This window comes from Rattus norvegicus, chromosome 1, assembly GCF_036323735.1.
Source record: "Rattus norvegicus strain BN/NHsdMcwi chromosome 1, GRCr8, whole genome shotgun sequence".
Classification (NCBI taxonomy): domain Eukaryota; kingdom Metazoa; phylum Chordata; class Mammalia; order Rodentia; family Muridae; genus Rattus; species Rattus norvegicus.
This window is the reverse complement of record NC_086019.1, coordinates 48,658,116-48,676,313: the sequence shown is the minus strand read 5'-3', so window position 1 is coordinate 48,676,313 and position 18,198 is coordinate 48,658,116. Positions and strand designations below refer to the sequence as shown.

The window sequence follows — 18,198 nt, the reverse complement described above, 5'->3', positions numbered from 1 at the left end:
ATTTACCAGTGGCTTGTTATTCTGCTACAAAGTGTCAGCATGGCCAGAGATGGGAAGATGTATCGTGCTTCGTTCAATTCCTTGGTGAAAAACAAACCCATAAATCAGGTGGGGTAGGAAGTGGTTTCCCGAGCATAAATCCTTAGGAAACTGGTTACTTTTAGCATAAACAAATGGCTCATTCCTCTGCTGTACACTGTTGTGAGTTTAACTCCCAAGAGGCAAGAATATCCTTCAATACTATAGCGTCTTTGCCAACTTGTAGTGGGCAGGCATGTAATACAAGCCATCCTAAGAGTGTTTGGGGCTTCAAAACAACTGTGACAGCACCAAATATTTACCTGTGGGAAGGTTCTAGTTTCCTAATATTATATTCCTAATATACTTCCCTTTCTCCCCAGTATATTGTTTTTTCTGCTCCCCAATTAGTTTTTGAGACAAGGTCCCTCGAGTTAGCCATGACTCACTTAGTCCTGGAACTCACTATGTAGACCAGGCTGGCTTTTAACTCATAGAGATCTACCTGCCTCTGCCTCATGAGTGCTGGAATCAAAGGCATGTGCCAGCATGCCCAGCTCTTCCCAGTACTTCTGAGTGACATAAAGGACGGGACAGGATCAGTTGGGGATAAAGGACTTCTCAACAGTGCTGACATAGCACTGGTGGTCCATTTATTCTGAACAGAGCATCGAGAACGGCTACACATTCTGTCTTCTCTCTTGTAATGAAGTAATTCAAGTCACTGACACCAAGTGCTGCCCTCCCCAGGGACACTACAGGAGGTACTGAGGCCAGCCTCCTACCCTCAAGAAGCTGTGTGCTACATACACATCTGTGCTTGGGTTGAAACAGGAAAGGAAGACAGGAAAAAAGAATGAATTTAAGGTATTTTTTTAAATTATATTTTTACTCTATCTATCTATCTATCTATCTATGATGGCAGGTGTATTCACACCACAGTGTATATGTGGAAGGTGGACCCAGGTCCCTTCAAGAAAGATCAGACTCGGAGGAGGGCCCCAAAAATGGGTATGGACCTCTGGGCCAGCAGGCTTCAGCCATGTGAGAAGGGGCTTTTCCTAAGCTTAGCGTCAGGGGCTCTTGTGGGTCCCTCCTCAATTAGTGAGTGAGAATGAATGTGAGCATGGGCTGCCCGTGGAGACAGCAGGATAAGGAATCACACATGCCCACCAGCCTTTAGAGGTCTGATAGGCTCTGGCCAGCATCTACCAAAGCCCGGCCAGCTCATGCAAGGTCATAAATGAATGCAACTTGCTAGCGCACCCTGCAGGACGGTAGTGGGATTGACTATAGACCAGAGACAGTGGTCAGTGCTGTACATCTCATCAATTCCATTACCTGTCTTCGAGGGACAAGCAGCACACAGAGACCAACCCCCGAGGTAAGCGACTACACGTAATTGCAGGCCAGCAATCCAAGGGCGCAGGCCTCAGCTTCCTACAGAAGGCTTCTGTGGAGGCTCGTCACGTCTTTATCCAGAACAGACAATAATTACATCCCCACCGGTCTGGAATGGGATTTTTAAAATAAACAATCTTCCTCTCCTGAAAACATACTCTTTCTGTTTCACTCAGTTCTCTACTGGAAATATTTTCAACCCTTTAGAAAATAAAACAGCGTATTCCAACAAGCCAAACTGTTTTCATGCCTTGTCTTTTTTTGAGCATATAAATACGTATTAGGCTTTCAGAATTAAGGGACATGATGTCCATTATCCAACTGTCCAGCATTTTTCAGCTCAGTCCTGCCCGAGTCTACCAACAGTGTGCTGGGAGTGTGAAATACTGAATGTCCATGACCTAACAGAGCACAAATTCCTTAGATGAAATTTCAGGGCTGGCAAGTTACATGCCTTTTTACAAAAAGTATACGTGTGTGTGTGTGTGTGTGTGTGTGTGTGTGTGTGTGTGTGTGTGTGCGCAGAACATGAGACCACCCTATTGTTTTGCTAAGTGGACACAACATCAAACTGCCTCAGGATTCATCTTTCTCCCGGTAAACTAGTGAGGCTCTCAGGCTCATCAGGGGAGCATCTTTGTGCGGCCATGGGAGGTTAACACAGAGAGTCACTCCTGGCTAACGTACACAGAGTAAGTGACCGTGGAGGCTCGGCTGTGAATGAGACCTCTATATCACACCCACTATCCCCAAGGTGCAGGGGACATCGTGTAAGAGGAAGCAGAGAGACTAAGAGTCAGAGGTTGGGAGGGCTGCAGTGATCTGTCTTTTGGACATGACAGGACAGATGGACCCATGAATCCCCAAGAGCTGTGGTTGCCCGCACAGGATCAAGTCAGTCAACACTCATGTGTGGTGCCGGGAGGGTAAACGAGCCCCCAGCCCTGGATATATCTGTTGGCAGTTGATGTCTGCTCAGGAAAGGAGTCTTTAGAGGTGTGGCCCCCTTGTATCCTGAAAATGCTACAGTGGATGGGCCCCCATCCATGTGTACATGGGCAACACACGTTAGAGCCAGTGGGTTATAAAGGGAGCTGGGAGGAGCTGGAGATGAAGGGGGTGAACGAGATCAAAGCACGCTGTGTGCGTGCTCGGTATTCTTGAGGGATACATATTATAATTTAGAACTCCGAATGCTGTAGCTTTCTTTTGTGTTCCTCCTGTTGTCAGTTTCTACTGTGTCGCAGCCAGCTGTCACAGCTGTGGCACTGAAGACGACCTGACCCCCGAGAAGCTTTTCTTCAGAACTTTTTGTTTGGCTGTCTGCACATCCATCTTTGTGGTCGACTTCTAGCCCCTCCCCCAGCCCCAAGTCATGAGATGAGAGCTCGCACATTCTCTGCTTTCAAAATTTTGGGGTTAGTTTTGAAGCCTACTACGGTTGATTTCTGCTCCTGCTACATGGACAGCTGATATGGGCAAGTCCATTCCATAGAACTACATCTCGACTCCACCTTCTATTGGTATCTTTGCCTTCTTTTTGTATTTTGTTGACCTAAGTGATTGAAATAAAGGAGGGAGGTTGTTTTTCGCTGGCCTCATCTTATACCAGGCTATGCTTAAATTTTCTAAAAATGGTTGCTTCCTATGTTTTATGCAGCGTCAGCTGATGCGTGAGTGTGGATGACAATTTTCAACCATACTCTACACCACCATATAATTACTCTCTATCTACGGAGCGTAGCAGACACAATGCCTTGAGCTCTGTGTGCTCTGCTCTGAAACGCTGTCCCTGAGGACTGACTTTTACTTTGACGTATCTAGGGTAGCACAGTGCCTGACACGTACATGTGCAGGAAACGTTGGTGAGATGCAAACATGTTTCTGGAGGCACATGGGTGCTTGGGTTCCCGGGAGCAAACAGATGCCATCTTTCTCTATTCCCCTTGCAAGATACAATTTCTGTCAAAATAATCAGCCCTTACCAGACACAAATATCTAAGAAGAAATTACAGGACACTAGCCTGTATTTAAAGGCAGATGCCAAGCCAAACTCTGCCATTGCAAACAATGGGGGCTATGTGAAGCAACACTTGGGATCTAGTGTAGGTGGTTAGCACACAGGCAAGGTGATCCAGTCTCAGCTGGCACCACGAAGGAAGCTACCAGAGCTACCAGAGGGAGTGCTGTGGGACAGGAGGGCCCACATGGTAAATGAGGTGTGGTTTTCCCTGCAGAGGTCTCTGGACACTGTTGCCAGGCAGATCAGGGTTTGCTTTGGGTGAGGGAGGCCAGCACTGCCTGGTGCTCCCAGAGCCTGGCATAGCCCCAGGGCTTTGGGCATTCCCTCTTTTGCTCTCTCAGACCCTGCAGTTTTATGATCCTGTAGGTACAGAGAAGGTCTTTTACCCAGAGAACACAGTGGATCAAGGACCAGGCAGCTATGGCTCCAGAGGGTCATTCTTAGCTTGTAGCTGAGATCCCTCCCTCTAGGAAATGGTCAATTTACAGAGGCTTCATCTTCATGGTTGGGAAACATCCTTATTGATTCGCCCATAATGTGTGATTACTTTCAAGGGAGCACCTTCTCGTTACGAATTGATGGTATGTTAAAAATACCCAATTCAGGTTGTTCTTCCAGAAGACAGGGGTTGACTCTCAGCACCCATATGGTGGCTCACAACCATCTGTAACTCCACTTCCGGGAGAGTCAATGCTCTCCACCGGCCCTTGCTGGTGACAGGAACACAAGTGGGACACAGGCATACATACAGGCAAGACATCTACACACATAAGACAGTATCAAAATTAAAAATCTATTCTGAGAATGACACAGCAGTAACTGTGGTAAAAGCTGCTGGTTCCTCTAACACCGATGGGGCCCGGGAAAGAACTTGGGCTGCCAGTCAGGGAAAGGTAGAGAACAGGTTCTGGGGCAGGGGTGTAGGCTGCGCACAGTCACTTAGAGACCCAGTGAGCTTTGCTTTGTTTACTGGCGTCTCCTACCAGCCTTGCCCTAATGACTGGAGAGCTGTGAGGTCCTAAGAGAGCAGGGGCGGCTCTGGACCTGGATACTAAACGCTTAAAAGTATTCTGTGGGGCCGGTAGATGATTCAGTGAGTTTGATTCAAAGCTTGATGACCTGAGCTCAATCCCAGGAGCACAAATGCAGGAGGGAAGAGAGCAGACTCCTTCAGGGTGTCCCATGACTTCTACACACATGCCACGGCATGTCTGCGTGTACCCATGCTCTCCCCAACATAAAGTAACGTAAAAATATTCATAAGTGCCAACGTTGCCCAGATGAACAGACAGCCTCAAATAGTCTATTCCGGATTGCCTGGATGAATAGACAGCCTCAAATAGTCTATTCCAGATGTACATAAGTGAACTAGTTAGAGGAGGAGGATGATCCAGAGAAAGAGACAGACACAGCAGCTAAACAACAGCCGCGTGAGAGAGACAAAGAAAATATTGATGTGCTATTATCGAAGGTTGTCAAGAACCTATCCATAGATCGGGGTACTGCCTATGCCTGCCAGGATGAACCTTGTTTGTGTGTGTGTGTGTGTGTGTGTGTGTGTGTGTGTGTGTGTGTGTGTGTTTTTACATCTTTTTGTATATCCATATACATGGGTGTGTACATAGGTGTAGAGGCCACAAATCAATATCGGTAGTTTGTTAATGTATTCATAGCTTATTTTTGGAGACGAGTTCACTCACTGACCTTGAGGCTCACCGATTCTGCTAGATGAGCTGGCTGGCCAGTAAGCTGCCCGATCTGCCTGTCTCTGCCTCCCTAGCACTGGGATTAGAGACATGCGCTGTTGGATCTGGCTTTGTACACAGGTACTGAGGATCTGAACTCAAGTCTTCACACTTGTGGGTCAGATACATCACCTACTGAACCATCTCCACAGGCTCTGAATCTTGTCTATATCAGATAGCTGGACATAGCACAGCTGGCTTGGGGTGGGGATGTTGGTGTCGATATGTACAGTCCCTTTGTGTGTGCAATGATTGACTGAGATACTTTAGTGGGTGTGACCTTACTTAATCCTTAGACAAAACTTACAAGCTATACTAGGCTCACCTTGTTTTATAGGGTTGGAAATAGCAGGGAGTAGTGAGAAAGCTTTCTCAGCTTCCGAGGGTCTTCATTGATAAAACCAGACCACAGGCCTGGGTCCGTGTGTTGAAAGCCAGATCCCAGCCCTTGGGTTCTTCCTACTGTTTTCTGTGGCTGCACCAGCACTTGGTCCTCAAGAAAGCTCTTCTCTGAGCCCTCAACTCGTAATGCAAAGCTCTTATGACTTGACTCTCATCTAAAGTTTATTTAACAGAGAAAAAGGATTCTCTGAGTTAACCTAGAAATCTGCCTTTTGCTGTTTCCTCTCCTATAATTCAAGAGAGCAATTATCCACCATGCTTGGGAAGTGACAACCCAAAGCCACTCCTGTGAGGGAAGGGAAGCCCGTATTCTAACCTGGGCTTCCAACACACCACTGTCTTCTTTACTTCCTGTAAAAGTAGAGCTGTTTTGGTTAAAACCTTCTATCTAAAAACACACCAGCAGCAACCTTGCAATTACACTCCTCTGTGGGTGACTTCTGCCTCCCGCTCTATTTCCTGAATGCAGAGGTCTAATCTGTGGCCTGTCACACCAAAGGCTGGTGTAGTGCTATTAACTGGAAAAACCGAGAATATGTATATGTAGGCCTGGATAACACTGTGTGTGTGTATGTCTGTGTGTCTGTGTGTGTGTGTGTCTCTGTGAGTGTATCTGTATGTCTCTGTGCGTATCTGTCTTTGTGCATCTCTCTCTCTCTCTCTCTCTCTCTCTCTCTCTCTCTCTCTGTACCCGTGTGTATGTCTGTGTGTATGTCTGTCTATCTGTCTCTCTGTGTGTCTGTCTATGTCTCTATGTAATGCAATTAATAGCTTTATTTTAAACTGACTGCCTGTTACCTCACCTGTCAGAGACCGGGTTAAGATCAGCCCCAGCACTGTGAACCAAACCTCATAGGCCCTATCAGGCTGTCTCCTTAGGCTGGGCTTCCTCTTCCTGCACCCCCCACCTCCCCTGCCTCAGGCCTTGTCACTTTCTCTCTTTTCTCTTTCCCTTTAATGTCTCTGGTTTGTGGAACACGGCCAAGCTTGCACGGAGACTGCTGGGCTGCTGTTGTGACCAAGCCCATTGAGGGCTGGTGGCTCTTGCTTTCACAATCGGTAGAGTCCACCAGCAGCGACACTATCTCAAACTGTTTTACTCTGGCAAAAACATGCCATCAACTGTGAAAATTCACACATAACTTTGGCAAGGAGATTTACACCCTGTTTGCCTGGCTTCTTTAAGAGACACACGTGCCTGTGGGCCACGTGGGCCAATACTGGGACTACATGAATCTGTAGGAAGTGACAAGACTCAAGCAGGAATTTCCAAACCATAACCAACTATGAGATTGGAAAAGTTTTCTCTTTTAAGCATGATTACAGCTTTGGCCCAGAGACAGGAAACGGGATTGAGACAAATGGGTACCAATGAGAAAGTGGGGACAGAAGGCGGCTAGAAATGGGTACAGATTTCACAAACGATAAGGAAGGAAACACTTCAGATTTGTAGACAACATTTCTTATTTAATCAAAATGCAGCCTAGGATAGGCCGCACCCCCGACTCTGCACACACAGGAGAGAACATGAGAAATAACCAGAGTGCTGACGTGACAGTCTAGTCCATCCTGTACCCATCCCGGGGTCAAAATGAAAACCTAAGGAAAGGTCCCGAGGCTGCTCGCACCCTTTCAGGCTGTTCCCTGGATGGCACTGGGGTCACCATGCTGTCTAGTCCCAAATGTTCTCAAGGTAGGTGTGGAACAGCCACTGGGAGAGGTATTACCACCAAGGGTACCTAATCACACCTAAGCCTGACCTATGGCCTTAGGGGCCCCATGTGCCCTGCAAGGAGAACAAGGTCTGATTCTGTTTTCATAACTGAGAGTGTGACATCGTATCAAGGATTTGCCTAGACAAAGCCTCTCAAAAACATCTAGGTATAGCAGCAACAGCAGCAGCAGCAGCAGCAGCAGCAGCAGCAGCAGCAGCAGCAGCAGCAGCAGCAGCAGCAGCAGCAGCAGCAGCGGCTAAAGCCTGTTCCAAGCCTGACATTATCCTGATGGATTTGTGCCTGTCTGTTTGTGTCATTTTTCAACTGTCCACTATAGGGATGAGGAAACCACAGTAATGTTTAAGTAGCTTGTCTAAGTCATGCAGGGAACACTTAGAGCCTGGCTACCCCATGCCACACCTCTGGCTCCTTACTACGTGGGAAGGGAGAAGAAAAGCCCAAGTTTTTTTCACAGTGGATCACAAACTAACAGAAATTTAAGTTAATGGAAACCAAGACAAATACAGACAGAGAAAACATGGCCCTGGCATCCAACTGCACATTATTAAAGTTAGGAGAAAGCGAATTTAAGATTAATATGATTTCTTAGTGTGGTGGGAGTTACATTATAAAATTTATGTTTTTGCCCCTCAGGTAGAATTGAGACTAGAAAATCCTGACACTGAAAGAGAGTGGTAGAAATCAATAATGTGTTTGTGTTTCTGAGGGAGACATGGTTCTGAGGGTACCCGTCTCCTTCCAGGTATGAGGGAGGGGCAATGTTTTTATTCTCACGCCCGTGGAGGCTGGTTGTAGGAACTCCGGTCTTCTGCAGGATGGCCAAACCTTACTGTCACCATCCTCTCTTGGGGGCTATGTTTAGGATGGAGGATGGCTATGAATACCAGTTCTCAGTCTAAAGGAAGAGGAAGTCCTGCCACAAACCCTAGGGTCTGGGATCCAGGTATCTAGAAACCAGAATTGGGTCAATAGAAGGCTTTATATAGGCAGGGACCTCTGAGCTGGCCCCCCTTCCCTCTGCCTGTCCCTCTGCCTGAGGTCTAGCTCCATGTGGAAGTTTGCTGTTTCTATCTCTTTTCCTCCTTCGGATCCGAGGCCTCCTCCATCTCCAACAGACACTTCCAAGCAGTGGGGAGGGGTAGAGAAACGCACAGAGTACATCTTTAATGCGTGCGGCCAGCTGTCGGGCAACGGAAAGACCAGGGCTGCAATGGCTTTATTTCAAGTATCTGCTTAGCTGGCATCCACGGGGAACAAAGGTTCAGTCTCTGGGAGAGAAGGTTCCAGGGTGTGGCAGGGTTAAAAAATAAAAGTCCACAGTAAAACAGTGTCCAGTGGAGGCCTGGTGACCATGTGTGTTGGAGACAGACAAGGGTGTTGACGAGGGAGCCACTGCCTTTAGTAGATGCATTAAAGCCAGGTCCCCTCCATCAGCACCCAAGCAGGTACCCGCTACTCTTGGAGCATCCCGGGTCCTACTCACCTACGCAGTTATCACACAGGCTGCAGTGGGAGGCTCGAGGCGGGCGGAAGATCTTGCAGGTGAAACAGTACTTTAGTTTCACAGTCTGACCATTGATGATGACTTCTTTGGTTCTGGGAGGCGGGCGGTAGCCCCCTGAACTGGTGCCGTTGGCGATGTCTGCGGGAAGAAGGAAACACAGCACACACCTTCAGAACGTCATTTCAGCCCTGTGGTCCCTCTCTCCTGATTCAGGAGCCAGGTCTAGTTGTGGTCAGTGTTCACAGGCGGCAGCCACCACATTTGACCGCTGTGAGTAATCGTGTGCAAGTGTTGCTTAATGGAGATTTTAGTCCGTTCCTGCAGGCCAGAGGCTATTTGCTGGGGGTCTGCTCAAAGGCTGAAAGGGTGTACGGTCTAGCCTGGTAGAGAGATGATACTCATTAAGCTCTACCCACACCCTCTTCTGTATAGGAGACAAGCCTTAGGGCTATCTGGTAAGAGGGTATCCAAGTGACTGGAGGGGAGGTGGGGCTCCTCCTGATCTGGCTATCCATTCACTAAACTTGGGTTGAGACCCTAGAATGATATTGGTTTTGTTACAGCAGCTACTCTTGTCCCAATTAACTCAATGATGTCTTTCATTTTCCTTCTTTAAAATTTAAAAACATTTTAAATGTATTTCTTCTTTTATGTTACAAGTACACTGTAGCTTCTTCAGACACATCAGAAGAGGGCATCAGATTCCATGACAGATGACTGTGAGCCACCATGTGGTTGCTTTTTTGGAAGAGCAGTCAGCGCTCTTAGCCACTGAGCCATCTCTCCAGCCTTTATTTTCCTTCTTGAACTGAGTTCTTAAAACCTAGCTGAGGCATCTACCTGCTTTGCCTGCTGGCCTGAAAAGTAGCAGTATAGGAAAGCAGGAAGGAATATCAATTTTAAAAACAAGTATTGTCCTGAACAATTATTTAATATATATATTTTTAAAAAAATCACTTTTGTGTTTTATTTAGAATAGTTTTATTATTTTTAGAGCCTGTTTTAAAATGTTAAAGAAAATACAAATACATCTTTTTTCTTTCAAAATGTATACTTATTTATTTGTGTGGGGGGGAAGGAAGAGCATACTGTGTATGTGTGTGTATGTGTGTGCATGTGTGTATATGTGTGCATGTGTGTATATGTATGTGTTTATATTATACATGTGTGTGCATATGTATTGTGCATGCATATGTATATATGTCTGAGAGTGTGTATGTATGTATGAGTGTGTATGTGTGTATGAATGTGTGTATATGTGTATGTGTATCATGTCTGTGTTTGTATGTATGTATGCATGTATGTGTGTGCACATGTATGTGTGCATGCATATGTATATATGTCTGTATGTATATGTCTGTATGAGTGTATGAGTGTGTGTGTATGAGTGTGTGTGTGTGTGTGTGTGTGTGTGTGTGTGTGTACAGAAGCCAAGGGAGTCAGTTCTTTCTACTGTGTGGGTTCCAGGGTTAGAACGCAGGTGGTCAGGTGTGGTGGAAAGCACCTTTATCCTTAGAACTGGCCCCTAAGTTTATTTTTTAAGATTCTGCATCTCACAGCCTGGTTCTTCTCCCTGGTCTCGCATGAGAGTAAGTGGGAAATGGCTAGGCCCCAGCCCTGCACACACTGACTCTCAATCTGATGTACAGCACGGTTGAGATCCCCGCTCTAGAGGAAGGTGTGGCTTCCAGCTTTGCTCACACATTGACTCCCCACCACCACCCTAGGCTTGCCGAGAAGACTGTGGGGCAGGCAGCTGTAGTGACCGTCCACAGGCAGAGAACAGCAAGGGCTCCTGCTCAGTCTCTGGGATGGTTCCGGGGGTCTTTGGAGCTGGTGAACTGAGGGTAGACGCTGCTGTTAATTCATACCGACTATCACACACGACATACTTCTATCACACACGACATACTTCTGCAGACTCACGACATGGGGGGCATCGGTGTCATCATCGACACAGGCACACAAACAACCCAGGCGGGAGTTATCTGGAGAGTTCCAAAGCGAAGGTTGTCCTTGTCTTAGCCTCAGAATTCTGATCTCCTTGGGGTAGGCAGAGTGAGCCCTGGTGATTTAAAAGACTCCTCCAAGATATTCCACTCGGTGGCCAAGGCTAGAACCACTACTGTGGGGTGAGGTCCACGCAGCATCCATTTTATACAACGGCTCATCAGAGAGGCAGGCTCAGCTCATCCAAACACTGCATAGGCACCTGCATTTTGCCCAGAATCTCCAGTGACTCCTTCACTTAAAGACTTGGAACCTGGGTACATGGCAGACACAGCTTTACTCAGAGGAAGGGACATACCAGCAAAACCACCCAGCTACCCCAGCCACCTCTCCTGATGATACCCAGAGGGCCTTACTCTTCTGCCCCCCACTGACAGAATCCATGGCTGACTAGTTGTGACTCAGGGGCTCTGTGCGACCTCAGCTTTCTCTGAGAGGCTGTGGGATGCAGGTCCCCTGCTCTGGTTCATCAGCCTTAGGCTTTGGTGGCAGCACAAACCCCAGCCCAGTGGCGAGGAGGGCTTCAGGGCTGTCAACAGCCCTTGACAGCTCATAGAAAATAAAAGTTTCAGCGGCAGGCTGCCAACAAGAGGAGGGAGCATTCAAGGAAGGACAGGGTGAATAATCTGGACAACGCTCTTCCTGGGACCAGACCTGTTGCTTAGAGCCATTAAGTAGCCATGGAGCCAACTCTGGGACCATGGGTTGCCTTGCCAACCCGGATACATTTTGGTACCTTTCCCTAAAATGGCACCCAGGTGATCTCCCTATCAAGTGATATTAAGGCCAGCAGTACCTAGTGTGCCTGCTGGGGAGTCAGAACTGGGTGATGTGTCGCCCTAAGCACTAGGATGGGAAGGAGGCACTCAGAGCACATCAACGACAAGGGAAGATCTCTGTGAACACCCTGAGACCCACAGTAATAAGAACTCGGTAGTTTTAGGTCATCTGTGAGATGACCTGTGTATACTTACACTTCCAAACAGAGGTTGAAAATACTGAGAGATCAGTTACCAAGAAACTCAATCAACTATCTGTGTTAATTGTATCAGAAACGCGCATCAGCACCTTGTAGAAAGCCCAGCTTTGCATAGCGAAAGTGAGCCTCTGTGGATGCTCTTCACAATAAACCGTATCGATCTTAGACCTCCAAAGCACTTCTTTAGGGAAGACTAAGCCTTCAGATACAGGGTGAGCCGAAAACTAGGATTCAACAGGCAGAGCAAACTGTATCTTAAGAAGTTAGTCTAAACCCCAAAGCTCTTGAATGAGATCATCGGAGAGTTGATATGTTAACAAGAAAAACCATTGAGCGATCAGAAGACCAGATTCAGTACCCAGATGTGTCATTAACTGGCGGGAGAATCAGAGATAAAAAGAAAAACAAACAAACAAACAAACAAACAACAACAACTAGTGGGACAGTACTTATGAGGGGCTGACCCCTTCGCACAGGTGCTGGGTGGGACCCAGGCAGCTGAGGTCTCCTGTGGCTGCCTGCCCAGCCATACACACACGCACACACACACACACACACGCACACGCACACGCACACGCACTCACACACACGCACACGCACACTCACACACATTCACACTCACACACACGCACACACGCACACGCACACTCACACACATTCACACTCACACACGCACTCACACACACACACACGCACACGCACACGCACTCACACATACTCACTCACACACTCACACACATTCACACACACACGCACTCACACACACACTCACACACACTCACATACGCACACACACGCACACGCACTCATACACACACATACTCACACACTCACACACACGCACTCTCACACACGCACTCACACACACTCACACACACACAGACACACACACTCACTCACATGCACACACTCACACACACTCACTCACGCACACACACATACTCACTCACTCACACACACACACACACACACACACACACACACTCACTCATGTCTAGTCTTCCCATGCCTTTGGCTCAGAGTCATTCATTGCCTTTTGGATTAGTCTCATTCCTTCCTCCAACAACCCTCAGGCAGCCTTCTAAATGTCCACGGAGTCCCCAGACCCCCCCAGGCTGCTATTTCTATAGCAGTCTAACATGGAGACTGCACCCCCAAACCTTGCAGCAGCTCTGTATTCTCTGGGGAACCAGCTGTTGCACAGCTGGGGGGATATGCACAGTGGTCCCCCACACTGGGGCATGGGGGTGGGGTGGATAATCTCATCTCTAAGGTCCAGTTCAGGACTCTCCTCTAGTAGTAGAGCTGGCCAAGTAGCGGTGCTCATTTGCACCCATGGGCTCTCACTGTGTTCAGTTCATCTATTTATTCTGTCAACTGAGCTCTGCTGGACCTCTACTGAGTGGTGTCCTCAGCACCTGGGGCTTCAAATACCAACCTAGAGACAAAAGTTTTTCCTTAATCTTCAGACTGAAGCTGTGGCTGTCACAAAGCCTGTCACCCGTTGAGCTCATCAATGTCTGCAGCCCCAGGTATGTGGCATAGAGAGTGCAGCTGAGTGTTCTGGTCTAATCCCCTATTATTCTGTGTGGGAATTTTGTGTATGTGTGTGTGTGTCTGTGTGTGTGTAACAATTGTGCCTCTGTTTCTCAGAACCGCTCTTTGTGGTTTAAATACAGCTCTTGAGAAAGAATAATCAAGTCTACAATTGCTAATGGTTGAAGAACACTAGAATTTGGGGAGTAAATTGGTTAGCAGCTTTGCAAGGTTACAGGAATTACTACCTCCCAAGGGAATTTTACACAAGTACTCTGAAGGAAAACACAAAAGCCTGAAATGGCTTTTACATTCAGAAAGATCCCACCTCCTAATGGCTGGAGTTGTTGGCAGAGAGGTGCAAATGGTAATGTATACTTGCGCCCCTATGTCTGGTACCAACCTTGCAATCAGACCCTCGGGCAGAGAACTAAGGGCCCTAGGGGACAGGAAGGAGAGGCTGGCCACATGTGCTCTGGAATGGGAGACCAACAGTGAGGGAGGTATCCCCGTGAAAGAGAAACCCTGCTAGCCAGAGACTTCTGGTAACTGTTCCTTAATATACGACTGCTTTTTCAAGGCCTGTCTTTGAAAGGGAAGCCATTGTTTTCTCTTGAGGAAGTGGGGGGCAGGGGTATGTGTGTGCTTACATCACGAAGCTGATTTTCACTCCAAACTGCTACAGGTAACTAAGACCACTTTCTTAAAACAGGAGAGGAAAATGTCACCTTTGAAGATGTGGATTGAGAGTCTCTTTTCAGCTGAAAGCTTCATCCGGAGCGGCATCCCCTTGTGTATTGAAGTTTCACAGACCATTAACCAGCTGACAGGGCAGCTGCCAGAGGGTGGGAACCTCTGCTGACAGGAGTTCAGTCAGTGTGGAGATAGGGCAGGGGGCAGATGTCACTTTGCGCTCTGGTCGCCAGACTCTACTCAGTTTTGAGGTTTGTTCACTGCTGCACACACGGTCATGGATTTAACAAATCTAAATATCCAACAGACATCCAGAACACCCAGAAGTCTTCTGGGTGCTAGGACACAGGACAGGAGAAATCCTTTGGCCTTTGTGGCACATGCTCTAGGAATTGTGGAGAACAGAATTCTGCTAATTCAAATGTACAAACAAGTCACACTGCAGACCTCACACGTGGCCAACCGTCAGGATCGCTTAGGGTAGTTTTTCTCATCTGGGGGTGATTCTGTCCACGGGGGAAATGTAAAATATCTGGAGACATTTTATTTTTATTTGTTACAAGTAGGAGGGAATACTTCTGGCACCTGGCAGTGCACCCACAATGCACAGGCCGGCCCTTCACAAACAGGAACATTACAGCCCATACGCCAGTGGTACCTGTTAGAGAAGCCACTCAAAGAGTGGTCCCTGAACCAGCAGTCTGGCCACCATCAGTTTGGTGCTGACCCCACTGTGAGCTGCCTTGTCCAGAATCTGCATTCTCAAAGATCCCCAGGTGATTTGGGCTAGGGTGGAAGTTTGGAAATCATGGCTGTTGTTGCAACACTCCTCAGTGAGCAGGTTAGACTTGCTGGCGGGTCAGATAATATGTTCACTACGCTTGGTGAGGTCCCCAATATCTTCCTTAGGTACTTGGACAAATACCATGCATGTAAGCTTATTTACCTGGAAATTATACAGAGAAAGGATGGGTAAGGAAGTAAGAAAGAGAGAGACTGACTATTCTCCAACATATTCATCTTGCATAGACACTAAGAACGGTATTTTTATAGTTTACACTTCTAGTTGATGAAGCAAGGTGGGGTCCTAGCAACTAAGCTCTAATTCTTAGTCCTGCCAGCTGGAGAATCCAAGTGTTTGGCTAAGAATGATGATAACAAAGAGGAAGCCATGCCATTTGCAAAGATGCCAATGGTACTCGAAGAGTTGACACAATATGGTTAAGTTATGGAAAGTCAGCCCCACCAAAAGAGCCAAGCCTGGTTTCAAACATTTTTTATCTGGGGTATTTTCAGAGGAAAATTTTACAAATCACCTCAATATATCTATTATAGTCAGGAGTGAAGCACTTGGTTGGCTGAGATGGGGCTTATATTGTTAGTCCTTTGTACTGTCTTCCTGGGGACACAATTTGAAAGACATCATGAAAGACAAGAGCTGTGGTCTAGAGTAGATTCCAAGTTTAGGTGAGAATGGACTTATAAGATTGAATCATCCAAGGAGAATCTTCTACATGTATATGTGCCCTCGAGAATCTAGTGAGATGGCTATATGTGTTAGAGTGGGAAATACCAGTGTTCATAATTAATTCAGTGGCTTTAAACCCACATGTTTCTAAAAACAATATTGGAACTGTAAAGGTAACTTTTATTTGCCAGATGTAATTGTCACCTTGGAGGCTTACTGCTGAATAAGCTCACCCTTTCTACCTCTTTCTAAACTCTGTCTGTCTGGTTCAACTCAGCTGTTCTGTTCCAAACTCATCTCCAGGCTGACTGATTCAAACTGGTTTCCCTCAGCTGCTACTGAATTGCTCTGCTTGGCAAAACTGCCTCTGGACTCCTTGAACTGAAACTGCACTGACTATGTGGAACTGAACTGAGCGCCACTCAATTGAACTGCTCTGCACTTAGCTGAACTCGACAGGACTGACTGGACATCTCTGTCTCTCTCTCCCTCACTGCTCTTTTCTGTAGTCTCTTTCCTGTTCTTTCTAGTGAGAGTTGGGCATATCCCATCTCTGATTCATTCTGTCAAATCTCTCTCTGACTCTTCACTTTGTCTGCCCCTCAATTAGACATCACTTTCAAACACAGCTACTCCCTTCTGCAAACTAACTTTACCTTCACTGTTAGGGATTAAAGGTGTTCTGTATTCCAGTCAAAAGTATATCATTCCCATTGGATCACACAGACCTAGAAGGCCTTTTGGATGTGATCCCTTTCCAGAGCTACCATGTTGCTGACTTAAAGTTCCCTTATGGGAAGCATAAGTTTCAGAAAACAGAAACAGAGAATGCTATCTATATCTATGTCTAGCTAATCTCCATCTACATCTCTATATATTATTTAGTGGAAATGTGAGGCCTCAGGGTGATGTTTTACATAATAATGGCTCCCCTAGGCTCACATGTTTAAATACTTGGTCCCCAGTTGGTTGAACTCTTTGGAAATGAGTAGGAAGTGTGGCCCCATTGAAGGAGGTGTGTCACTGGGAGCAGGCACTGAGATCTCAGAAGTCTATCCCATTCCCAGTTAGCTCTCTCTGCTTCTTGGGTGTCTCAGGATGTGGGTTTTCAGCTGCTGCTCCAACATCACCCCTGCTTCCAGCCATGATGGCCATGAGCTCATCCTCTGAAACTGTTAGCCCAAAAACCTCTTTCTTCTATAAATTGCTATGGTCATGGTATTTATGCTAGTATGGAAAAGTAATCAAGACACTCAAAAGAGTTTGGATTCCCATATTCAATCATGTTATAATTCATAGAAAGACCTTACATTTCCTGAGGTTATAGTGCCCACGGTTATCAAAGGCTCCTTTCTTTGAGGCTGTTCAGATCCCAGAGGGATATATATGTATGTGTATGTGTATGTATATGTACATGGATATGTATATGATGTATATAATCATTAATTGGCACGGAAGATGGAAGAAAAGGAAAGTGCTTAGTCGTCATGATCTTTTCTTTAACTAACCAAGGTAATCTAATCTATGCTCATAACAAACGAAAATTAATGGTGATCTTATTTTGGGGCACTCCTTTCCAGCTGGATTCAAAGCCTTGTCTTTGAGTATAAAAGGATGAAAAGTGCCTTTGTCCTTGCACAGTTTAATTCTCTTCAAATGTTGTCGGATTTCCCCGCACACGTACACACAAAAACCGCTGTGCTGTGTAAAGGAAAATCAGTTCTTTGGAAGGCCAAAGCTCCAAATATCTGCATGTGTCTGTACTCTGTCGGGCACAGACTCCGTGCTGTCAGAGACGACCGGCTACCGCACACTGATAGAGATCAGCCTGGCTTGCCAGCGTGTGCATGGTTGTAAGATAAGCAGAGGAGAACAAAGGAAATGGGGACACTGGACAGCACGCTGTGGCAGGTCATGTGCCAGTGTCACCACCGGGAAATCTAACAGGCTTTTACTGAAGCTCAAGGAGCATCGATATGAGGGCATCAGTGAGGACCTGGATGTGAGGGCTGGCTTCTATCTCACCCCGCACATACTATGATAAGATTCTATCTGTATCCCTGAGAGGGGGGTGGGATCTAAGGAAGCCAGTAGCACAGAAGCAGGGGTTGTTATTTATAAATGTGCAGTTCTTTAAAGAATAAAAATGTCCACTGGGTGGGGTCCCACTCTTTTTTGCCTCTCATTAGGATGAATAAAAATCTTCAGTGGGATTACTAATCTCCCCCCCCACCCCCGCTCTTTGTTCCATGTACAGCAGAATCCCTCTAAACCTCTTGGAACAAATGCATAACAAATAAGAATAGGTAGAATCCAAATGTAGCAAATTATAAAACCATATGGAGTCTCTGAGGAGACCTTGAAAGCCCCCTGGGGTCCAGTGACATGGAGGGAGATGCAGTGTTTGAATTGCACCTACTGTACCCAGATGACCTTGTACATCCATTTCAGTGCCGAGGAGCTCTACAGAATGATTTGAGAAATGTTGACAGACTTAATAAGATAAAGCCCTGCTTCCACCTGAAAAAAAAATGGCCGAGAATATTTGCAAAGAGAAATAATGAGGGGTAATAAGAGCCCCAGGGATAAATGGAACAGTGAAATAAAAAACCAGTGCTTACTAAATAGACACACATTCTCTCAAGATTTATCACCTGATGAACAGAGCCCAAACTAGCAAAGG

At 46.6% G+C, this 18,198-nt stretch overlaps 1 protein-coding gene across 9 annotated transcripts in view; it reads right to left on the bottom strand.

The window, feature by feature from the left end:
• Positions 1–18,198, bottom strand: part of Zdhhc14 (zinc finger DHHC-type palmitoyltransferase 14) — a 272,342-nt gene that overhangs the window by 69,888 nt on the left and 184,256 nt on the right. For all 9 annotated transcript variants that reach the window (XR_349967.5, XM_006227886.5, XM_063270653.1 and 6 more), the window contains one exon: positions 8,809–8,967. Coding sequence is in view for 6 of the 9 variants with exons in the window: in XM_006227886.5 (XP_006227948.1) it covers positions 8,809–8,967 (159 nt within the window). In the remaining 3 variants the exon portion in view is untranslated. The remainder of the gene's footprint in view (positions 1–8,808; positions 8,968–18,198) is intronic.